This window comes from Topomyia yanbarensis, chromosome 3, assembly GCF_030247195.1.
Source record: "Topomyia yanbarensis strain Yona2022 chromosome 3, ASM3024719v1, whole genome shotgun sequence".
In the NCBI taxonomy this organism is placed as follows: domain Eukaryota; kingdom Metazoa; phylum Arthropoda; class Insecta; order Diptera; family Culicidae; genus Topomyia; species Topomyia yanbarensis.
The window spans coordinates 143,734,324-143,759,663 of NC_080672.1; the positions used below are offsets into that span (position 1 = coordinate 143,734,324).

Here is a 25,340-nt window from a genome sequence, read left to right on the forward strand (position 1 = left end):
ATTGCCCTCAAGAAACTTATTAAATAAATTCAACAAGCGTCTCTTGGCAGAGTCTGGCAGATTCTTTAACAAGTTAAATTTGATTCTGTCTGGCCCTGGGGCTTTATTGTTACATGATAAGAGAGCAAGTGAGAACTCCACCATCGAAAACGGTGTTTCGTTCGCGTTATTGTGAGGGGACGCGGCGCGGTAGATCTTCTGTGCCGGGGCGGAATCCGGACAAACCTTCTTGGCAAAATCGAATATCCAACGGTTTGAATATTCCACGCTCTCATTAGTACTATTTCGGTTTCGTAAACGCCGGGCCGTACTCTAAAGAGTGCTCATCGATGTTTCTCTCGTTAGTCCGTCGACGAACCGGCGCCAGTAGCTACGTTTTTTGGCTTTTATCAAACTCTTCATGCGCGTTTCCGCCATCGCGTACTGTCGGTAGCTAGCTGGCAGCCCGTCGTCCCGGAAGGTCTTATACGCAACGGCCTTCTCCGCGTACACGTCTGAGCACTCTTTGTCCCACCATGGATTGGGAGGACGCCCGCGTGAATTCGCGTCTGGTACGCGTTTAGTCTGAGCTTGAATCGCGGTATCGAGAATCAAGCCAGCCAGGAACCCGTACTCTTCCTCCGGAGGAAGGGCTTGAGTGCACTCGATTTTGTCGGATATCGCGGACGCGTAGCTCTTCCAATCAATATTTCGTGTGAGGTCATACGAAACATTGATTGTATTCGGTGGCCCTGAACCGTTAGCAATATTAATTACGATTGGCAGATGGTCGCTGCCGTGGGGATCAGAGACTACCTTCCACATGCAATCTAACCGCAGCGATGTCGAGCAGAGGGACAGATCTAGGGCGCTCGGTCGCGCTGGAGGGGCCGGAATCCGTGTCATTTCACCCGTATTCAAAATAGTCATATTGAAGTTGTCGCAAAGCTCATGGAGTAGGGTAGATCGATTATCGTCATGAAGGCAACCCCATGCCGTGCCGTGGGAGTTGAAGTGACCTAAAACTAGCCTCGGTGCGGGGAGGAGTTCCGCAATATCGCAAAGCCGTCGGTGGCTAACTAAGGCTCTAGGGGGGATGTAGGTGGAAGTAATGCAAAGGTCTTTGCCTTTTATTCTGGTTTGGCAAGCGAAAACTTCAATGCCTGGTGTCGAGTGGAGGTCGATCCGATTGAAAGAATAGCACTTTTTGATCCCCAAAGAGTACTTCTCGATCCAAGCGAATAATATTAAAATCGTGGAAGTGTAGGGTTATTTCTGAAGTGAGCCATGTCTCGCATAGGGCAAATGCATCGCATTTCAAATTATTTAGTAAGATTTTAAACGAATCGATTTTCGGGATAATGCTTCTGCAATTCCACTGTAGAACAGTGATTAAATCCTTGACCTCGTTCGATGAATTAGCCATCGAAGGATACAATCGCTGAAAGGAGGGGCCATTTCGCAGTGAACTGCATCAAAAATGTTTTTACTGCGGGGAGAAAGCTTATCAAGATACTTTTAAGGGGGTCAGAAATGTTTAACGCTGTAAGAATACGGTCCACAATGTCAGAGAAATTTATTAAGCAAGCACTGTTTTCTTTCTCTAGCTGAGATATGGGAACACTTGGGGTTTTTGATGTTCCTGGAAGTGCTGGGAACTCCTTTTCTGAGCTCAGGTTACTGAGACCGGGAGCGACTTGCTTCGGTTTTGCACCAGTACTTCCTTGAGTAGTTATTTTAGGGGGACCATGAAGAGACACCTTCTGACCTTTACGACGAAGCTTGGAAGAGGAAATGTTCTTCCTTTTTCTACTACTTCTAGGCACAGCAGAAGATGTTCCCTCCTGGGGTTCATCACCTTCGTCAGTAGACAAGTTGGTAAAGATGTTCGTAGAGACAGGTGGCGTAGCTATCTTAAGCATTTCTGCAAAAGATCGCTTAGAGCGTCCCTGAAGGGAACGCTTAAGATTTTCCTCGCGCTGTTTGTACGCGGGACATGAAGGGAGATCATGTGGGTTTCCCCCACAGTAGAGACACTTTTCGACATCTCTACCACAGGAATCATCCGCATGATTCCCACCGCATTTCCCACAGCGGGCTTTATTTCTACAATGGGAGGCTGTGTGTCCCAATTGTTTGCAATTACTACAGTTCATGACCCGCAGCACAAAGAGGCGAACAGGTAGACGAACCTTGTCAAAGAGGAGGTAATTGGGCAGGGCAGAGCCGATAAGTCACCCGATAAGAGTCTGAGTTGACGTATATTTTCTTGCCGTCAGCTGCGACTGATGCTGAATGCAAACGTTTGCATTCCAGTATCTTCACTGGCTTAAGCATGGGGTCTTTGAAACAGCCAGTCCCATATTTTAGCAGGTCCTCGCAATTCAGACTCGAATCGGAAACGACCCCACTGACTTCAACCCTGCTAGCTGGAATATACACCATGTACTCCTTCGTAAAGGGCTCGTAGCCAGCAATATCGTTTGCCTGAGTTGAACTATTAACCACCACCCGAAGCTTATCAGGGCGAATTTTCGATATTTCTGTCACGGCCGAATACCGATCCGTCAGAACGCGAGAAATCTGCAACAGATTCAAACACTTTTTTTCTTTGGTCCGAAAGAATATCACAAATGGCCTGGTGGCCGAGCTCGGATATACCTTGAGCCGGGGAGCCGATTTTATTTCGACGTCCATCTCACCTTGAGATGAACCGCCATTATTAAGACAACCAAGAAGGGGAAACGAAAACTAATACTTAGCTTGTGTAGGTAACGGTATCCAGACGGCTTACTAGAAGAACACTGCTTCACTTGTCACTGACCGGCTAACGGTACTCAGAAACAGAAACACAAAAGAAGGGAAAAAATACTGAAACCTCAACTAGGCGTAGAGTATGCAAATAACTTTAACGCGGATTAACACTATTTGTCGCTATAAAGTGTACGAACCGATGACAAAAGACTTCTATCTCGACTGAGTGCTCGATAACGAATGAGCTCAGAAGAATTGTAGTACATAATACGAGTTGTTTCGATTATAAAATTTTAGTTCCACCTGTGACCGCATAGAGGGCGCCACCACTAACTTATAATTATAAGTTAGTGGTGATTATAATCGTTAATATGCAATCTACGAATCTGCTTCGCAACACAAAAGTAACTCTTTTTCGTTTCTTTTTAGTACTTGGCACACGACTTTTCTGAGAGAACCCAGACATGTTGAAAGAATTAAATGTTTCATTAGGCTGAGACTGTTGCTGTAGAAAACCCCGGAACTATCAAGTTGTGTAACCGGATCGAACGAAGGTTCAGCCGGACTGATGAACGCTTTCTTCATTCTGAACTCAATATGAGCAGAAATGTTCAGATTGGAACCCAACATGACCTTATCCAAACACAATAGCTTAGAGTCAAAACACTGAAAGAGTTGAGCTCCGGTTATTATTCACCTCTTAGTGCAAAGCACCTATTAAATTATGTTTAGATTAACCGATAACTTAACTGCAGTAGATTATCATGAAGAAGAAGGATCTTTACTATCGGATAACAGAGAAATAGGCTTTAAAATAAAAAGTCAAACTTTATGTTCTGTTTGTCTACAGTACTTTAAATGTGCTTGATTGGTAAACAGCTAAAATTGTACGTTTCTCGAAGGAATGTTTTTAACGAACTTACCCTTTACCTCTAGGTAGGGTGTAGTCACTTTCCTTAACAAATATGAACAAAAATCTAACAAAATAATAAATACTAACAAACGGCCAAAAGACACTGATTAGAGTACGATCGCATTTAGGTCCACATGTAGGTCGGCATAATGCCTTCCTTGCTGGTTCCAGGAGGTGTCAGCACTTCGTTGCACAAGAACTTTAGCGGCAAGTCTACCAAATTTCCTTCGATCCTCTGCAGCGCTTTCTGAGTTCCCTCCGGGTCTGTTAGAGCTAAGCTCTTCTCTTCAAGAAACTTCTTCAACATCACAAACGATTGCACATTATCGGACGGTATACAGCGGAAGATTTCATCAAAGAGACGTGTATTCTTGCGGGAAGTCCAGCGCCAACTACCGTTCCAAAATGAATCGATTACCGGATCTGTCAAATCTACGGGGCTTCGATTGGCATTAGTTTCCAGCAAACCCAAGTGTTCTTTGAACAGGTATTTACGCAGCTTTCCAGCGTACACTCCACATGGGTAAGATTCACCATTCATACGACCTTCTTCGAAGCTTTCATCCTGAAAATGGTTTAAAAGAAAATAAGTTTGGAAATTATCACTTATAAGATATTGCCTACTTACGGTTATCATAACGCACACCTCCGAGTCTCGTTTTCCAAGCAATGAGCGGTCATTGATGTTCGCCGATCCGCAGATAACTACTCTATCGTCGGCAATCAGTAGTTTGGAGTGGACGTAAATCAATTCAGTTACCGGCACTCCATTCAGCGTAGAGTGCGTTCGTAAACTGTGGAAGGAGATGTACTCAAAAGGATTCCTAATACCGGCAGAGCTCAATCGAGAAAGTATCGAGTTCTTTCCTCTGGAAGAGTGGCTTATGGTTTAAGAACATTGTCAGAGAAATTTAAAGCATATTAACCTGCATATAGACGCATAGTTCCAGTGAGTTATAGCCCGTAACGAGATTCCACTAGCACCTCCGACGTCACCCTCGAAACCTGGAAGAAGTGGCATAACTACGTACACCCGGAACACCTTTTTCTCGCGGAAGGCTCTCATTATTCGCTTGAACAAGTACTCTGCAATCTGGTTCTTCACAGTTGGGTTACCAAGCTCTAAACTAATAAAGAACTGATTTTCAATGTAGATGTAATGCTGCGCTTTTGAAATGGTTTGCACATATGCTTCATGAATACTCTGCTCGACACAATCCTGCTCAATGAAACCGCAGTTCCAGCTGGAAGCAGATCGTAACACTTGACAGGTTACATGATGTAGCGGTACATCCAGAAATCGGCTATCTATCCGAATGTCATTGTAGCTTTTCGGCAAAATATACGGATATTGAATATTTTCTCGACATTTTTCCAGCTTGACTGCATTCCAACGTTCGATGAAGTGTCGGGCTACATCACGGGCAGCTTGACCCAAAACCACGGTAGCCACATCATGCCATGGCATACGTACGGTCGATGAACGGTCAACCAGATCTAGCACAAAAAAGATGAGTTACCTAATGCAATTCGTCAACTAGTGTCTTAATTTTACTTACCTACATAGGGCATATCCAAATTTGAAAAATCTTTCACAATGAAATTGATGTAATCCTTTCCGATCCAGAACTTGGCTTGTCCGTCGACTTCAAAGATAATTTTACTCTGGAAAGGAACAGGACTCAACACACCGCTCGAATACGTGTCAGTTTCTGTTTCTGTAGCTGCCACTTCTAAATGGGTTGTTCGCTTGATTTCTTCATCAGACAAATAGCCCGGACTACTCGAGCTGCTTTTCGCTACCTGGTCACCATCGTTCTCGGTCAAAGTCATCATGTTCTTTAGATCTCGTCCCATGTCCTTTATCTTCCCCATGATGTTCTTTCTCTCCATCTCTGGTGTATCTTTCTTTGTGTTCTCTGGGATCGCTTCACTTTCACTCTTTTGCGTTTGGGATAGTTTCTGCGCTGCTGCTATCAGTAATTTGCTCCCGGGTTCGACTACTGGTAGAGCCCTGTCCACGGTATCGAAAGCCGTTGCTTCGGCTATGTTCTTCGATGCTCTCATCAAATTAGACACCGCTCCAACTCCATCCAACTCCACAACGGTTGATGGCTTTCTGATCGTGGTGTTATTAGCAGAGCTACAATTGCTACTAGATATACTTCCCAAATCGGTCAAACGATGCTTATAGTCGTCCCAACGGCCATAGCAAAGGTCGATACCACCCACAAAAGCGTACGTTTGGTCCACTATGACCAACTTTTCGTGGTGAGCCCAGAACAAAATGCCAGCCCGTGCGTGATCCGGATGTCGCAGGACCTGTGAAATAGTGGATTATGGATTAAAATTGGTGTTTTGTGAAGAATGTTTAAGTTTCAATACAGGCTGGCCTTCAGTTGGATACGAAATTGCATATTGTGATAAGATTAACTGTCCATAAGGTAATACAAGAAGCAAGCCTTCAAGGAAACGCCAGATACGAACACAGTTGTGTCTCCAGCTAAGAAATTTTGTTCTCAAAACAACAGGCTGATTACGAGGCGCTATACGCATTGGAGAAACAGGAAAGAGAGCTTGGCTTGTAAGCTGTGGGTCGACGGTATCCTCGACAAGTGTTGCTTTGACGGCAAACCACGGGTAGACGCATTTGTCTACCACGGTGGCAGAAAGCATTTGTAGTGTTGGAGCCAACAGGCTGCACTAACCGACAAGTGATTTGAAGTGTTGCAGGTTATTTGTCTATCGTAGAAGCAACACGACGAAGGACAGCTATTGGTACCGACGAGTGCCACACCGACAAGAGGTGCCACATTTGTATACCGCAGTGCCATAAATTCAGAAAGATAGCTATAGTGGTGGCGCCAACAGGCAGCACTAATCACCGAGAAGCTATTTGAACTGTCGAGGCCTATTGTCTATCCAGAAGCGACACGATGAAGAAGGATGGCAGGTAGCACCGAAGAGTGTCAAATCGTTAAACATTGAGACCGAATTTATAACAATACATTCGAGTTGAGTTCTGGCGTTCTTCCTCAGCCTTCAGATATAAATGTAAATACTATTAGAATTAAAATGTACCCAAACTCTTCCACTGGATCATGAATTGTATTGATTGGGCGTAAATTAAAGGCGCTAAATGTTACATTATGATTCTCAGGTGTAAAAGAGATCGTTCAATTAAATAAAGATAAAATTCGCATTATTGTTGGTAGTCTTCGACAAGCCGATTAACCTGCTTCCTGCGAGCTACATACGCGTGAATATAGAGCTTATATTCCTTCGAGGGACATTGAAATTAATGGGGTCATCATAGAATCGAGTTTGACTGTTGATAACTTAATTAAGTATGGAGTGGGCCGTTTCAAAGACACCATACTTACCCTGTCAAAAAAAAATGCGGACGAACATGATCAGGCGATTTAAAACGTTTGACGTTTAACTCAACTCGCCTGTGCTAATTGCCCCTAGGAACAAATGCAATTTGCGAATGCGATTTAAAGGCAATTTCAATACTTACACAAATTTTCTGGCGGCTGAAATGGACTTGGTTGTTTTTTGCGTTTTTCAAACATGGCGGTTCATGTTTGGCTTTAGCTTAAAATTGTTATTTGAACAATTGGTGTGTTTTCACTTGTTCTTTGTTTGTCTAGCGCACTTCATTTAGCCAACGAATGCGGGAAATTGTGGAATCGTGTGTATGTATAGTAGAACAAGATCTCTGAATTAAAGTCTTAATGAACGTCAGATTGTGATAAGTTTTGGTGTGCAATACCAATTTCAGGTTTGATTCTTCCTATAAGTTGGTGATGATTACCTAGTATACTGGTAAGTATATGTGAGTAGATAATGAATCCGAAAATAAGTTTTATTATTAATGTTCATATTAGCCAATTAAGGGCGATTAAATGGCGCGTTCCGTGGGCGATTTAGGGGCGATTTAAGGGCAGGTTGGGCGGCAAAAAAATGACGGCGGCAAATCGCCCAAATGTTGCAATTGAAATAGCCCCCAAATTGCCAGCAATTTGCTGGCAAATTGAAGGGCAATTAGCGCATCCGAGTTGGCAAATAGCCCCCCGTTAGCCAGCAACTTGCCCTTTTTGACTGGGTATGAGCATTATTTTATATAAACAATACACGCTACGGAGAGAGTACGCACAAATAGGTATATTTCCACCCAGTGCTAAATTGTTACCCTGACGGGTTACACCTTGAAGGAGAGGTCTAAGCGCTCTTATGCAGAAATACTGTAAATGTTACTCCTGAACCAGAAAATACTTTGGCTATTCTATTTTCGGATGAATCTAACTCTGACCGAGTGTACGAAGGTCCATCATTTGTTTTATCTGGATGATCGAGGAAAAGAAAACAATTTTTTTATATACAATTATAGAATATGCAGGTTCAAATGGCACGTTCCCGCGGATTTGTGCCTTCCCGTGCCTTCTCATCATTTCCTGAGCGGAACGAAAGGTGAAGGAGAAGAGAGGAAGTAGAATTGAAAGGATGGGAAAAATAACAGCACAAAAACAAACAGCAGGTATGTTAAACTCACAAATAGTTCAGAACGCCTGCGAATAAGTAAAAGCTGTTTACCACATTGGAAATTCGTAATCGCAATTGCACCACTGCTGGGAAGTTGCATATTAGATGATATGAGATTCCGTAGTCGGACTCACAAAGATCGCACGAAAACGCCTCAACGCACTGAATAGTGGAGAATGTAAGAGATTTTTCAAAATCACTGTGCACGGTTGTTCTAGAAACACCTTTGTTTGGCGACGCGTTTTTAAATTTCTTCAATAATTGCGATGCTCGGACGAAGCCCAGGACCGTGTTTTTTCTCTTATCGAATTTGTCGACGTTGTCAGGGCGGGCTCAGAACCAACGAAATCAATCGCTGCACCAATTCGTCAGTCCATGACACATTCTTTATTTGTTTATGTTTATTACCTTCACCAACAGGCCCCTTGGCCCCAATGGTGGTTGCTTAAACTAATTACATTTTAAAATTGATAACATTTTCGCTTTTATCGCATTCCGCGTCCGGTTGAAGTCAAAGGCCGTCGCCACACTGTTAAAAATTCGTTGGAGTCCGGTAACAGCGCTCTGGCAACCATAGTTGGTTCTCCTGAACGGAACTCGCAGAAGGGAGTTTTTACGTAGAGCTCGAACGCGGGCTTCAAGATCCAGACGTCCGAGGATTGTAGGGCAATCCACTCTGGCAGAGAGTAAGTCCGAGACGAACAGGGCTCGAGAGCAGTCCCTCCGAATGCTGAGTGTATAGAGGTGTATTAGCTGGCAACGGTTTTCATAGCTCGGCAGCTGAAATCTGTTTCGCCATGAGAGATGACGAAGAGTGAAGCGTATGAACCTGCGTTGGACAGCCTCGATTCTGTCAATCCCGTTCTGGTAGTACGGATTCCAAACAGCTGAACAATATTCTAGCGTTGAGCGGACCAACTCGCAGTAAAGCGATTTAAGACAATATACGTCCCTGAAGTTTTTCGCTATTCGGAAGATGAACCCAAGCTGTCGTGATGCCTTATCCACGATGTATGACGTATGTGGTTTGAATGTTAATGCCGAATCCATGATGACTCCGAGATCTTTGATGTGAGAGTGTCTTGGAATGCTCGAACCGAAGAAATGGTAGTTAAACTGAGTCGGTTGGCGTTTCCGCGTGAACGTAACGATTGAGCATTTGCTCGGGTTTAAAACCATTCTGTTTAGATCACACCACGTACTAAAGCTGTCCAGTTCCCTCTGAATAAGCTCGGCATCAGTTTTATCCCGTATTTGTTGAAAAATTTTCATGTCGTCGGCGAAAGAAATGCGGGGTCCTTGTAATGTGAAATTGACGTCATTAAAGTAGAGGAGGAATACTACTGGACCGAGATGGCTTCCTTGTGGTACGCCGGATGTAGCGAAGATTGGTGCAGATAGACAGTCCTTAATGCTGATTTGGAGTTACCTTCCATCGAGGTAGGAACGAAACCAGCGCAGAAGTTGTCCATGAATGCCGAGTTTGTCCAGCTTCGCTATTGCGATATCATGGTTGATTTTGTCGAAGGCCGCAGATAGATCCATATAAATAGCATCGGTTTGCATTACATATGTTGTGAACGAGAGCAGGTTTGTCGTTGTCGATTGTTTAGGCATGAAACCGTGTTGGTCATCTGCAATGTAGTATTTGCAGTGAAAGAAAACAGGATCTAACACAACCAGCTCGAAGAGTTTTGATACAGCACTTAAACACGAGATTCCCCGATAATTGTCAATGTTCGATTTGTTTCCTTTTTTATGAACTGGAAACATGTGCGCTGCTTTCCAGCAGGAAGGGAATGTACCAGTAGTGAGTGATAGCTCGAAGACTCGCCGAAGTGGTTCCAGAAGCCCGCTGATGCACTTTTTGACAAAAATCGAGGGAACACCATCTGGACCCGGGGAACAAGATGCTTTCAGTTTGGCATTTGCTGCAAGAATGGCAGCATTATCGACACAAATTCGGTTTATGGTTCGTCCTAGAGAAGGATTTAAATTAGTGGCGGCAGCGACTTGTTGTGGTGGCAGGCACTCGTTGGAAAAAACGCTTGAAAATTTGTCGGAGAACAGTTGGCAAAATTTCCTTAGTGTCGGTGCCTAAAACTCCATTAAGCGACATACAAGATGGCAAACCGGATTCTTTTCGCTGCTCGTTAACATACTTCCAGAACGACTTGGGCTTGGATTTCAGTTGACGCTCGACGTTTCGCTGGTGTCTAAAAAAGGCGCGTCTGCTTTGTTGTTTGTATTCGTGGTTGAGTTGAAAGTAGTGATTTCGTAATGCAAGTGTCTTATGCTTCGAGAATTTTTTAAATGCAGCTCGTTTGGCAGATTTTAAACGTTTAAGGACGGTTGATTGCCAGGGAGGGTGTTCATCGGTACTAATTATTCGTTTTAGTACATGGCGGTCGATAAGGTAGTTAAGAATACTAGAAAACGTCATCGCTGCTTCGTTCGCGTCGTCATTGTTAATATTTTCGTCCCAGTTTATATCCAACAGCGTGCTAACGATGCTGTCGTAGTCAGCGTTTTTAAAATCGTAAACGATAGAGCTTGAGACGTCTTCAAAATTCACTCCTAGGTTACCAGCGAATACAAGATGTAGTGGGGGATGATGCCGCACCTGCTTGACTAAAGGAGTCGGTGCAGTGCAGCAGTACGGAGCGCAGTCCCGGGCACTTACAAAGCAGAGGTCCAATGTACGTCCATTCTCGTTGGTGACATTATTAATTTGCCGAAGAGTTGCGCTGCTGTAGTTGTCCAAAATACAACTGGCATTGTTAATAAGCGCAGATTTTTCGATATCCAATCGTAGAATACCATTGCTTGCTTGGCACCACGTCAAGCCAGGTAAGTTGAAGTCACCCAGTATAACGATATCATCAGACGGGGCAGCGATCGAGGCAATAAAAGAAACGGAGGAAAGAAGTACATCGATTAGGCTGGAATCACGAATTCTGTCAGGTGGAAAATACACAACACACAGGAACAGATTGCGATCGGCAAGTTTCACTGATATCCACACTTGCTCGGAACTCGCCCACCGGTCATTGTTGATCACTCGGGCTTTTATACCACGGCGAACGGCGATAAGCACACCACCGCCTGATGTCTTGTGGCTGTTGAGGGCATTGCGGTCACAGCGGTAGACATCGAATGTTGAACCAAAGACCTGGCGAGACAGAGTACGGTTGTCGAGCCACGTCTCGGTCAAGGCGATAACGTCGTAACAGCAACCCGTGGTCGCGAGCAAATAGCTGTCCGTTGATGAATTTAAGCCACCAACATTCTGGTAGTAAACCTCGATGTTGTTGGAGGACGGATCAGGTACAGCAGAGAGCGAAGCCATGTTGCCGTGTAGGAAGATCCTTTCGTCAATTCCACGAACAGTATCGGAACGGTTCACGGTCGCCTGGTCGCCTGTGGTGAGGGATTCGAGGCATCCGAATCAACTGCGTCGCGCCCCAAAATACGACTATCGTCGTTGTCGAGAGAAATGGTTGGCATCTGATAACAAGATGTCGGAGCAAAAGGCAAAAAATTGGAAGCGAAGAATACATCAGCGCTTGAAGTGTTCGGAACAGATGTATACTTGCCATTTGCGGCAGGTTGGAAGACCCTTTCACCCATCCCACACACAGGACCGGGACGACTGATGATCGCTGGCTGCAAGTGCTCGACTGTGGCGGGGGGATCGACGGCTTCCATAGTGCCAACTGCGGTGCGTCCCAGTATGCGTTGGAACCCGATGGCGGAATGCGGAGAGCAGGAACGGGGTGGTAGCAGCTTGCGGCGAGTGACGTTTACAACGATTTGACGAAAAATATGTTATAATTTATCAAATGAACGCTTCTTACAGATTCGGAAAGTAGACAAAATTTCAAAAAAAAAAAGATTCAATCAACGTAAACTGAATATACTAGAATTTGATGATTTGACATTTATTGAAATACGTTGAAAGCTCTAATTTGTGTCGCGTTGTAACGTCACGTTACATTATCGGTCATAAAACAATCCTCTTCCAGTATATTCAGTTAGTGTTGATTGAATCTTTCGTGAAATTTTGTCTACTTTCTGAATCTGTAATAAGTTTTGATGTAGGCGTTCATTTGATAAAGTTATGACATAGTTGTCGGATGAAGATTTATCAATTCGTTGCAACGTCACGAAATAATGTGTCCCATACATTTCCAGTAATACCGGAATGTTCGAGCAACCAGACAGGGTAGATAGCGTTAACAATGCTTAGTTCTTCGATTTGGGTTCGGCACACGATCACTAGTTTGGACCGTAATATGTCTGAGCTAAGAGCCTTGATCGCAGCCTGACTATCGGAGCAGGAGTTTATAACTTTGTCGGGTGAGCTCTGTTGAACGACCGATTGTACCCCACACATAATTGCGAAGATTTCTGCTTGGAATACAGTACAGCATCCACCTAGCGAGTGCGACTATTCCAATCTCATTTCACCACAGTGGATACCAGCACCAGCACGTCCCTCCATCAGATAGCAAACGTTGTTTTTTGTTGTCTCTGAATATACCAAACACTCATCTCGAGAGAGAATCTTCACATGGAATGTTATGTAAGGAAAACTATATATGAGTGTAATATCGCTGGGAGCAAGAATATTTTCTCCCTATTTAACCATTTATGACCATAGTCATGTATGACTGATAGCAAGATCGACATGGTTACTGCTCCGCAGCCCAGTCCCAGCCTCTATGCACAAGATAGTGCATTTTGTTTAAGATGTTATGGTTTGATATTCAGAAAGGCCTCAAGGGCAGCAGCCGCAGTTGTGGTGAAAGTACCCGTCAACGCCATAAGCGCCATTCTTTGCAAATGGTTTAGTTTAGAACCGTCATCACCTCTCACCTCTGCCACCACACGAGGTATCCGTATGGCAGTATTGGACGTACAATTGTCATTTAAATCGAATAGATGTGTTTAGATTTGAGATCCCAGGTCTTTCCAAAAGTTCATCTGCACAGCTCGAAGGCCATGCACGCTTTCTTGACTCTGAACTGAATGTGAGTAGACCAATTCAGTTTGGAATCCAATATAAACCCAACGTGTTTGACTTGATCTATACACCGTAGTTCAGAATCGAAGAACTGCATGGGACGAACTCCGGTTGTTATTCACCTCTTCGTAAAAAGAACCATTGGAGTTTTTTTTAGATTAACTGATGATTTACCTTGTGGGCACCACTGTTCGACGGTTCTTAATGTTTCTTGCATTAAGTAAAAGATTGTTCCGATGCGAAGTCCAGTAATTAGTATTTTAAAATCGTCAGCAAACTCGTAGATTGGAAATCCAAGCTCATTGAGTTTCCTCAACAAGCCGTCGACAACCAAGTTCCATAGCAAAGGTGATAGAACATCACCCTGAGGACAGCCGCAAATACTCAATTTCCTTATCTCTGACTGTCTCAGTAACAAGCAAAGAAATACATGCACATACCCCATGACCACGCATCGCTCCTGGAATATAAGGCCGCGAACGGAAGGCCTGTTCATATTAATAAATTGGAACGAAAACAATATCGATGTTACCGAATCGCCTTTTGTTGCATACACTCGTCTCATTTTGACACAATACTTCCTTCGGCAAAGTTGTTAAGCATATGTTGAACTATGCATATATATTAAGGGTTGCAATCTTCAGAAAACAGTATTGTTCTGTACGAATCAGCTTAGGTTTCATGCAGTCGACTCATACGATGAGGATTGAAGTACTAGCGGAAGTTCTTTCCTTAAAGAACTGATTTTGGCATCTTTCCTCTCGTTTGCTTATTCGATGAGAGGTTATGAATCCACTGGTAATGGAAAATTTTGAAAGACTTGTCGAGCTTCAATCCCAAACCAGATTCAATCACATGTCACAAGGTATAACGCTTACTAGGTATGTTCCCGCATGCACCAATAGGCTAGATACTCCCGAATCCACTTTATTTTTCCATGATAGAGACTCGTCGATCCTGGATAACCTACGCTCGCTGGAGATTCATAAATACAAGCAAATACCGACACGTTGACTGCCATAAAATGTTCTACACTGACGGGTCACGTATCGATGAATCCACAGGCTTTTCAACAGTAATTTTCCAATGTCTCAAACTTTTGGAACTCGCCTATTTATATATAGCCGAACTAGCAGCAGTTCATTATAGTTTGTAAATAATACATTACACCCAAGCCATTATTTCATCCTCACGGACAGTCTCAGCACAATTGGAGATCTACGCTCGTTGAGGGTATACAATCACGATCCGTTTTTTGGGAAGAACGTCTGAGTAACCTATCAACAAAATAATATCGATTTACCTTAGTATGCTGCCCCCATTAAAGCATATGAGTCTCATATGGATATTTGTTACCTGTTGGATTATATTCTGTATCTCCACTAAATCACAATGCACAAATAAGCTTTGTTTAGAAAATATCGAAAAATACTAAAATATGATTGCCTTATCCGTAAGGTTCAATGAAAATGTAAATATTGAACAGCGTTTTTTTTTTTGGATTGCTGTTCTTCAATATGGGACTCATATGTTTTATGGGCAGTGTGGATTCCCACACATTGCTCTATTTCGCACCACGAGAAAACTGATAATTTAGCAATGATCTCTTTACTAGCTGGTGAAATATATGAAAGCCTCATCTCTTTCAGTAAACTTTATAGCGCTTTTTGTCAGAGGATGCTTGCTAGTTGGAAAATATCTTGGGACAATGGAAATTTATGACGGTGGCTACGCTCAATTATCCCCAAAATTTAGCTGATTCAGCGTCGTACTAAATTAATCAATGTCAAGCGTTAAGTCAGTGAAAAAATATGGAATTAAAATGGAAATCTGGTGTGCAAAAAAATGAAACGATCACTAAAAAAAATTTGCCTACTACATCGTTGCGTTGTTCTTGGAGTAGTGGAAGAATTGTTTATAAGGGGGAAGCTGTGAGGTTACGCGCAAAGTCGAACATCAAAATTACAGCAAGTAGAAATCATATTTTGATAACAGCATCAAATTGAAATCTTATTTTGCCATCAGTTTTAGATTTTTTAAATATGGCATCAAATTTTGATCTTATTTTGCTATCCTTGTTTCTTAAAAGAATTTTCTATGCTTATATTTTTATCAAAAAAAATTCAACATCTCAATGAGCTTTCAATTTACTCTCCCTGATAGCAGAATTAGTTTTCTGTTCGATGTCATAGGACCATTTTTCTGCTCTCCATTTTGATCTTTTAACCATTAAAACGACCAAAACGACAACAACCTGAGTAATCATTTGCCAAACATCACAACATCAAGTTTAGTTTTCAATTTGTTGTCAGACTCTGCTCGGGTAGTTGTGACTATCTAAAACGCTGAAGGAGGCAGACTATCGAGTGCTTGCTGTGTTTGAGATAGTAATTTTGTCCTCAGCACTTGGCTTTATAATTGAAAATTAAGAATAGCGCAGACGCATGAATTAGGTATCAAGTATACAAACGTTCTGACAGCGAAAGGTTGATAAAGCCCGGCAGACTTAAGCGTGCTTGGCATATAATACGAATACCGGAAGAGGGACCAGCTAAAGCGATCTTAAGCAGAAAATCGCGGTCGTCGTTTTCTGGCCATGGTTGAGAACAACACCTGCAAGCTCGGCCACCATACATATAAGGATACTTGCCTTGATATTTTCATGTTGTTCCACCAACTTCTGCTTGCTGTAGTAACTGTTGATCCCAAGCGCGAAATCAAGTTCTTTGAAAAGCAGCACAAAAATTTTGATTCCCTGTTCCTGCAACAAATAATTCGCTTTAAATCAGATACAGTAACCGACACTGTGTGAAATATCACTTTACCTTCATCCGTTTACTAATGATGCATGAAATTATGAAAATGCAATGGTTTATGAGAACTAGCCACTCTAACGAAGTAAAATACTCACTGCCTTACGTTTCAATATCTTGTCCAACCGCCAATAATCCCCATCGATGGCCGGTCGTTTCATATGAATCTCTGGACTCAGCATCCAATCGGTAATGAAAATCTCCTCCGTTGCACCTTCCAATGCATCCGCCACAGCACTCATGTAGCTAGCACCATCAACGAACCAACCGGCCTGCATTCCCGGCCGGCTCGGGGCAAAGGACTGGTGCGGGTTGGGCAGTGTAAAATCCCTCGCCGAATCATTCGCGATCCTCTTCATATAGGCCATCCATTCCTTGGCCGTCCGCCGCGTCGGATGCTTAATCACCAAATATCTCGAATTGGTTACAATCTGCAGTCCATTGCGCATTCCGGTACTGTACATCCCCGATGAAATATCGAACCCCTGATCAAACAGCACCACAGATCTTAGTACCCCGTCCTTCGGACGAAAGTACCCGTAGCATGTTTCTTTCACAAAAAACCACCGGTTCCGCCATTTGCTCCAAACTACGTCCGAACAAAAGTGACTACAGCGCACACAACAGCCAGCCGTTAAGCAGCCGCAGCAATTGAACCCGGCCTGGCCGGCACGCGTTGATCCGGTTCGCTTCTTCAGCAAGCTCTCTTTGCCCTTCTCGCCGAGAGCAGCAATGAAGGATATATGAGACACTTCGAGGAAATTGATCTGTAACGATTATTAACGATTGAACCAATTTGGGTACAGACGTGATTCGCTGGTTGATCACTTTTTAACTGGACCGCTAGTTGGGCCATTGTCCAACTAAAAAGCATCTTCATGTCAAAATCTTACGTCAAATTCACTTTGACAATCAAACTGACAACAATTAGACATGTGAAAAGATGCTTGTGGGGTCCAGCTAGCGAATCAAATTCGTTAGTTGGACAGAGGCTGTGGCCCAACGAGCGAATCACGAGTGTATATAGTCGTCAAATTTTCACCCACCGTATCTTGGTGGTTCCGGTACAGCGAAATGTTGAGCAAATTGTACAGATATTCTTCCAGCTGCTTCTTGCGTTCTGGTATGGCATCGAACGACACTAGAGAGTCGGGTTTCAGCGGAAACCGCGGAAGAGCATTTTTCTTCCGCTTTTTGTGTGGTTTTTCCAATTTCATTTGCATTGTTGGCTAGAATTAGAATAAAATTAATCTCATGTCTTTTTTCGGAAATCAATTCAATAATAACCGAAGCTGTGCATTGATGCACATTGTGCATATTCCTAAAGCTCGTTCGTCGCTCTCGGTGACTCTTGGTGGGAAACGGAATATTCAATGACGCCCGGAATGTCGTCAGCTGTTGATGCAGGTTTCGAAAATGGTTGTAGCGCTTCTTAATCGTCCACGTGAACTGCCCGTGGCTGAATTTGATGGTGTAGCTGGAAAATAAATGAAAACCAGATTCATGTACTACGCTTTGATCAACACTAAAAATCTCGCTTACAGATTGGGATTCAATATGTGTGCCGTTAAGCTGCGTTCGTAGTCGATAATCTCTACATTAATTTCCATACCCGGAACGAACACGTTTCGGTGCATCGAATTAAATTTCACTGGTGGATTGTGTACGCACGAGTACGGAATTTCCGATTCCGGTGCAACGCTGTCCGCGTCACCTTCTTTGCGTTGGACTAGAACAGGGCCCTCGCCACCCATCGATACGATGGTGATCGAGTCGGAAAAACCCAGATTTTCATCATACTCTTCGGCAAGTGAGTAGCAGGCCAAGCTATTATCAACGGTTAGATCTATATCCTCTACCGGAACGGTGCTGGTCGTACCATTGTCATCGTAGTTGATCGCAGGATTCGACGCACCGACGTCCGCGAGCGACATTTCATCTGAAAATAATGAAAAATAAACAACTTTAACATGATTGGTTGGAATTCAAAGTCTTGTCTTTTTATATATCTTGTGAATGGTAGTTATCATTCTGAAAATCTGAAAAAATGTCTTGAACTGTAGTACTTAGATGCAAATTTTTACTCGTACTACAACGTCTATCCACTTTAAAGATCGTACTTTGGTAATACCTTTTGGGTTCAAATCCGGATGACGTGGTTGCCTGTAATCTGGTTGGCAGCTGTTACGTTTTCCCGATCTATATAAGCTTTACTTAGATGATTTTTAACACCTTTCGTTCGATAAATACTGAACTTTGCAGAGTCTCTTGACCATATAGGAGAATCGTCTAATTGCTCGTTTTATAGATGGCTGTAGATCCATTATACACTTCCCAAGCATATAGTTTTCGTTCTTCGCCACTAATTTGGTCTTCCGAAGTTCACGCTTCATCATGACCCAATAGGTTGCGATCGGGTGGAGTTCAAGACAGTTTATTTAGTGGGTTCATATATTTTCACACAAAATCAACAGAATTAACCACATACCACTCCTGCGCTGTTTTGGAGTAGTTGTATGAAGCCAAATCGGGCCCGAACAAGTTGTTTTTGGAAGCACTCAGATTTGTAGAGCTTACTATTTATGGTGCCTTTCGTCACGAATGGTTCGCTACGCTTGCCACAAGTGCATGTGGCCTGCCAAATCAGCTACTTTGAAACTAATTTCGACAGCTTCATTCTTTTAAAACGGTCATCCACATGGAATTTGTCCTTACCCGTGAAATATTGTTGTTCCGACAACTGCAACCCGCTTTGAGGTAAGTCTCATCATCAGCAACCCAGCACCGGTATTTCTAGTTTGAAAGTGTCGCCATAATTATCGACTCACCCTTTAGAGGCGTCATAGTAATTAGAAAGAACCTAAAATTCACTAGTTGGGATGATCCTCAGCAACAGTTCGCGATCGCTTAGCGATCAAAATTTAGTGAATATTCTACGGTAGGTAAAAGCAGGAACTGTCAGTTCGCACCAAGGTTACTGAGTATACTCAGGTGAAGCTATGAAGCTGCGTTGTCTCCTCTGTATAAAGTAACACCCTAAAAATTTGGTCAAACAAGAATGCTCATACAAATTTATTTTTATCTGATGCTCGTATAAAACATAAAAAAATCAACAGAATCACCATTACCGACTATTTCGTTTGAGTTCTGGCATAAGATTATGTACAGACACCTCGTACACTTTTGCTGTTTTCGGTTTTAGAGTCGAGTCGCCCTAGGTTCGCTCTAACGTTTACAACATCCATGCAAAAGTGACAGTTCCGAGCGAACCTAAAGCAACGAAGATCTAAAAACGACATCAGCATTTGCTCTTTTTGGTTTTGACAGTTTCGCTTAAGGGCTTATGATACACTAGTATAAAGCACGAAAACATAGGCATATTTCGGGAAATTTTCTTAGTACCATAAAAACATGGGTCGAGATCTTTTAATGCGGGATTTATACAACTAATTGTAAAATACAGAAAAATTTACAAGTAATTTTATCACAAGATGGCGGCTTTGCAGCTTTTCCCCACAGGTGCCTTTTTAGTTAAGGTCCTCGGCCGAAAATATATGTCCCGTAAATTTTATTTTTCGACTTTTCATCAAATAGCGCATTTTTTAATAAAAAATAACACTTAAAATCGTAATTAAAATGTGAATCAATAAATAATTATAAAATCCTACCTGCGTCGCTGGGGAAAGCAATTTTGATTGTAAATTCAAAACAATGAAAAATGAGTTACGTTTCCGGCCAGCTCAAAAAAGCTGTTTCGAGAAAGACGCGTTCAAAGTTATCGGTGCGCTGGAGGTTTATCTAAGGGGCATTGCGGCAAAATTGAAAATTTAAGCATTATATATTTTCGCGCGTTCCTTTTTTTGACATTATACCCAAAATTCCATTTTGACATTAAACTTACGCGACTCTATGGTGAGCCAAGTATCCGGAAAGTAGCTCAAGCTGGAAGGGTACGGTGGGCGGGGCATGTTGTGAGGATGCCGGACAACAACCCCACCAAGTTGGTTTTCACCTCCAACCCTACAGGTACAAGACGGAGAGGATCGCAGCGTTCCCGGTGGCTGGACCAAGTGGAGCAGAACCTGGCGAGTATCGGGCACCTGAGAGGTTGGAGACAAGCAGCAACTGACCGAGTGACGCACAGTGGCGGGTCTTCAAACAAAAGTCGGACAAAACCTCAAATGTTACCTAATTTGACTGAAAATCACAATTTAAGCTAATTTTGAGGTGCTGAGCTCATTTTTGATGTCAAAAGTTGTAAAATATTAAATGCATTTTCCCATACAGTGTCATTGAACCTTTCTTATAACTATGATCCCGTTTTCATGACAGATTTTCCGTTACTGTTCACCAATGTCAGCAATATCATAAAAAATAAAGAACACTACTTTAAATCCATTGTATAACGAGTTGGTTTACTGTAGATTGTCTAACTATTTTACACAAAACACCATGCGCCTCCATATCAGCAACCAAGCTTCAAAATCTCCTTAAAAAATTTTGCGCACCTAGGCGCAGAACGAGACCATGATATTCGAAAAGTAGAGGTTATTTCCCATAGAATGTATACTATGTGACCGTTCCGAAATGATTCCGAAATTTGTACAGGATACATTAGTGGAAAAAGTATTTTTGATCTGACCCCCTCAAACATATTTAAACTAAAAAGTCATAGTTTCAAGTAAATTTACCAAATGTATTTTATGCACATACCAAGCTATTTCGTTCATCTACACAATTAAACTAGTTGTGCTAAAATCGGACCAAAATCAAAAGAGCAACATGCATTTGAAGTGAACAGAGCAATGGTGGTTTCGGAAATGAAAATCATTAAAAATTCCGGACTTTGCTACGTTTAAACTCATGTTAAAAATCGTGTTCTTATCCAATGATCATAAAATTTTGAATACACATCATTCAATACATAGGAAATTTAGGAAAAATATAAAATATCAATATTTCAAAAATAAATTTTTGAGGTTTTGGCCAACCTCCAGCCACTGTGTGACGTGGCGGAATATTGTGGAACAGATTAAATCATGATAATATGATGTACAATCAGGAAATATAATATATGTCTGTCCTACTTCACCATCTGGGCCATAGTTTTATTCTAAAATCTAAAAACGATGCCTCCTAGTAATATATATAGACCCAAAAGCTAGTGATTAAACAATGGAATTTTGATTTTATGCATTATTTCTAATCCTAATGCCCAAAAACAAACTAAAAAACTCTCAAAACCTGTTAGAGAAAATCAACATCATTACGATAACTTTCCGTCCCTCGCGCTAGTTCACTGGATGCACGCTACTCTGAAAATCTAGCGTTATCGTCTTTAGGCACCAGCGATTCTCGTTCAGAGCCATTGCTCGAGCGGCATCCTGGCCGCCATGACGCTCTAGGCTCAAGACGCGCGCCTTATGTAGAATTTTTATTATGGCATAATGCTCGTTCCCAGAATGCTTTGCGTTGCACTGTACATGTTTACAGGTCTCGAGAAAGTATCTGAACAGTTAGTATTCCGGTAATTGCGATGCATTTTGTCTCTCGAAAACATGCCGAATTTGTAGAAAAAGACACCCGCGGCAGTAAAAGGCAACTTGTTCACTGAAGAAAGCTCGTCATTACTGAAGACTATGAATACGCTGGGTTCTGCTGTTGGGTCTGGAATCGTCATTTTATTTTATTGATTTTAATACATATTAACTCAAATTCGTGTTTATAAATCACAAAACATTTTTTTCTCGATGTTTCTGACTTCAGATTCGTAATCAGCGATGTCCAAAACACATAATTCCATGTAATTATTACAAAATATTGACAATCTACCACGTTTTTCATCGAAAGATCTCGGAAAACATGAAAATTTCCATACATTCGTTGGCCCATTCCGGGCAGAGCCGTCAATAGATAGCACCTAAGTGACTCTATCAAATACCAAAAGGCTATATATAGAAAAGCCGCATGAGCTAGCTTTTCGAGTGAGCAACATCTGAGCTATATCGTCCGGACGGTACAATAAGCGGGAGATGCCATGAATTTTCGGCAGTGTTGGCACACAACTGAATGAAAAATTTTCAGGTGCCAAAGTAAGAGTAAATTATTATTTATCTACGATTCCTTGCTTAAAAAACGAAATTTGGCGCACGAGTCTACCTTTGGAATCGCATATTTTCCTTCAACTGTAAGCCCTTTCAAGGGCTATAACAAACAATAAAGAATAATTTTGAATATTTCCTATCCTTGACAGCAATAATCTAATTTTGCAGTTATTATTCGTATCTAGTTGCTCAAACGCATGATATAACAACCTGAAATTTTCAAAAATCGCCAATTTTAACAAAAATCTCCCATCCACAGAATATTTTCTTCGGAAAATAAATTACACCTTTTCAGCGCTATCAAACCAGAATGCAATTTGCAATTTTTACCCACATCAATAATCTTTTTTCCGGCGGGTCGAAATTAGCATACACACACGGGAAAACCTGATTTTAGTCATCTGACTGAAACTCATTCCCGATTGGTTCCCGCTAATTACATGCAACGAGCTGCAAATCTTAACCAGTTTTTGTTCGATGCTCCTCTTCTTTGACGATTAAAGTAAACGGATTTCATTCGATGGTCAGCCCATTTGGCTTTGAACGCAAACTGAACCAAGTACAAAACCGAGGGTCGTATGTGAGTGTGGCATCATTCGTGCTGATTGCACGCACATGCGCTTCCTATCGGCACATCCACCCACCTGAAAACACTTTTGGGGGAAATCTTAAAATTTCTGCTAAAAGCTCTTACCAAAATATGATTGGTTGGTCCTAAATAGGGTTTGTCGCGGTGCGGATGTGGGCGGTAAATGGATTGTCCGCACCGCAACCGCAAAAAAATTAAGAAAGCCGCACCACTTACCGCAACCGCACTATATTTACCGCACCGCGCGGTAATGCGGTAAATGCGGTAAAATTTTTAAAAATAGTGTTGAAAAATTGTACATTTGTGTAACCATATACAATAAAATGTTATTCTTATTCACACGAAATTTAACTTTAAGAGACTCCTCAGAATGTAATGTTTATGAAAAAATCAACTTTTGCATTTTCTAAATAATATTCCGTGCATTTTAAGGCAAATATTATACATTCAAAAACGTTCTACTGCAGTAATAGGAAAACTTTTATTTTAGCAACCCTTCAGTTAATTGAAAAAAGTGGAATAAAAATGTAATAAGAAATTAAGTTGCATATTTTTTTCTTTAAATTTTCATATTTTCAATGCTTTTGACATATGAAAATGAAATGGATGATTTTCGCATTTACGTAGTAAACCACCTTTCATTCTTAAAGGAATTTCACCAAAAACAAAATTTAAGGTCGAAATACCAGTACCTCTACATAGTAGCGCATATATTCCAATACAGTGAAATAAAAACATATTGTATTTCATCAATAAGAACGACGCCATATTTGACGAAAAAAAATTGCTCTATACATTACATCTAATCAGGAGTCCGGTCTCAACCGATACAGAATTATTGAACATTAGAAAAACTGCAAAAAATGTATGATTTGAACATACAGCAGAAATGATTTTTAAAAATAGGGGGTTTTACGGACAAAATATCCCAAAACTCTAACTTCCGCATTCTTCAAAAAACTATATTCTCATTCAAAAACTAAGATTGCTCCCTTCAAAAATGGATGAAGTGTAATTTTCTAAAGGCTAGTTCGAAAGTTCTAGCATTTAATGTATTGTCCTCTAATATTTTCACAAAGAACCAATGGCAAAAACTTCAATTGAAGTGAACAGGAGTAACATAGTTTGACTTTGTATTTAGCAAAAAAAGCTACAAAATAGTCTTAACTGAAAAATATTAGGACTTAATTTGGTAGAAAATTATAGTAAATTTGAATGGAAGTACGCGAAAAAAAGTTATGTAGCATACTTTTTGAGAAAGAGTCCAATAAAATTTACTGCAGAAAAATTCACATTGAATTTACACAGCAATCAAAGAAGATAGAAATACAATGTTGATGAACGTATGATAGAATAATCATCCTAATTTGGACCCCTCCTTATTTTGGACGCTTTCATACATTTGTATCCTTTACTGCCAATTACTCCAAATTCGTTTGGTTTGATGAAGAGATTTATATTCTTTGGGTTGTCTTTAAGTCCCAGCATAATTAGTTCATCTTTTATTCCTTTAAATTAGTCAAAATTCACAGTTGAAAAATTGATATCGAAAACGATTCATAATTCCACGATTTCCAACAGAAATCGAGAGAAGTGATGCACTTTTAAATTGGATTTAAGAGTAAAAATTTATTGTTTTTAAATGATCCAATAATTTTGTCTCTTGCATTTTATGTATTTGAAATGGATAGTTTGTGAAGTTTTACTTAGAAGTATAAAATAACTAGTGTCCAAAATATGTCGTAAAAATAATAGCGTCAAAATATTTCGGACACAGCTAGATTTTCTTTCGTTATAGCAGTCTGTTTATCAATTTAGAATAATCAAAAGTATCACTTTATCAATTATTGTTTTGCGGTGCGGTTGCGGTAAAACCGCGCGGTAAAAGCTCTTTCCCGCACCGCATCTGCGGGAAAAAGTGTCTCACCGAACCGCAGATCTTGCGGTGCGGGTGCGGTAAATACCGCAACCGCGACGAACCCTAGTCCTGAAAAGGGCCACTTGTTTTATTCTGGGGCCCCACACCAAATTTAGGCCCACTCCCCGCGGATTCGGCGAGCCAGTTGAATATCTTTCAACATGAAGGTCACTCGCTCAGCGTGGATAGCGCAGATTGGTATCCTCGAACAAACCAATCAGGTCGGCTTCGCTGGCTTCTTAGAGGGCCATTACGGCTGAGCTCTAAAAGCGTTGTCCTGTGCCATTTCACACACCAGACCCTGAAAGGGCAGCTTGTGGTTTAGTAGCTCCGTTGACTTCTGATAGCGGTAAATTTCTCACAGCGCGATATTTTTCGTGTCATGTGCCTTTCCATTCCTTTTCTGATACTAATACTAGTATAACAAGGATTAACCAAAACTAGTTTGCGTTTTCCCCCACCTTTCATCCAATGATCAGTGTTGCCACACTTTAGCTTTTTACAATACAATCCCACAATTATTTTCAACGAGTGTTGCAGATTGGAAATAAAGGAAAAAATACTCGAAAATTCTTAAAATATTCCCGGAAAACTATGTGTCGTATCTTCAAATTTGTCTGCATTTTTTTTCGCTCAAATAACCCGGCAAAACACAAGGCAGTATTGGTAAATTTCCTGTCAATACATCTACCCGCGCTT

General features: G+C 41.6%; 1 protein-coding gene across 1 annotated transcript in view; it reads right to left on the reverse strand.

Annotated features, from left to right (window-relative positions):
• Positions 1 to 3,541: 3,541 nt before the first annotated feature.
• Positions 3,542 to 25,340, reverse strand: part of LOC131689064 (phospholipase D2) — a 30,573-nt gene continuing 8,774 nt past the window's right edge. The window contains exons 2-10 of the mRNA XM_058973845.1: positions 17,573 to 17,969; positions 17,318 to 17,507; positions 17,077 to 17,259; positions 16,129 to 16,797; positions 15,868 to 15,978; positions 5,206 to 5,968; positions 4,573 to 5,143; positions 4,275 to 4,515; positions 3,542 to 4,211 (exon numbers count right to left, since the gene is read on the reverse strand). Coding sequence (XP_058829828.1) covers positions 3,771 to 4,211; positions 4,275 to 4,515; positions 4,573 to 5,143; positions 5,206 to 5,968; positions 15,868 to 15,978; positions 16,129 to 16,797; positions 17,077 to 17,259; positions 17,318 to 17,507; positions 17,573 to 17,969 — 3,566 coding nt within the window. The 3' untranslated portion in view covers positions 3,542 to 3,770. The remainder of the gene's footprint in view (positions 4,212 to 4,274; positions 4,516 to 4,572; positions 5,144 to 5,205; positions 5,969 to 15,867; positions 15,979 to 16,128; positions 16,798 to 17,076; positions 17,260 to 17,317; positions 17,508 to 17,572; positions 17,970 to 25,340) is intronic.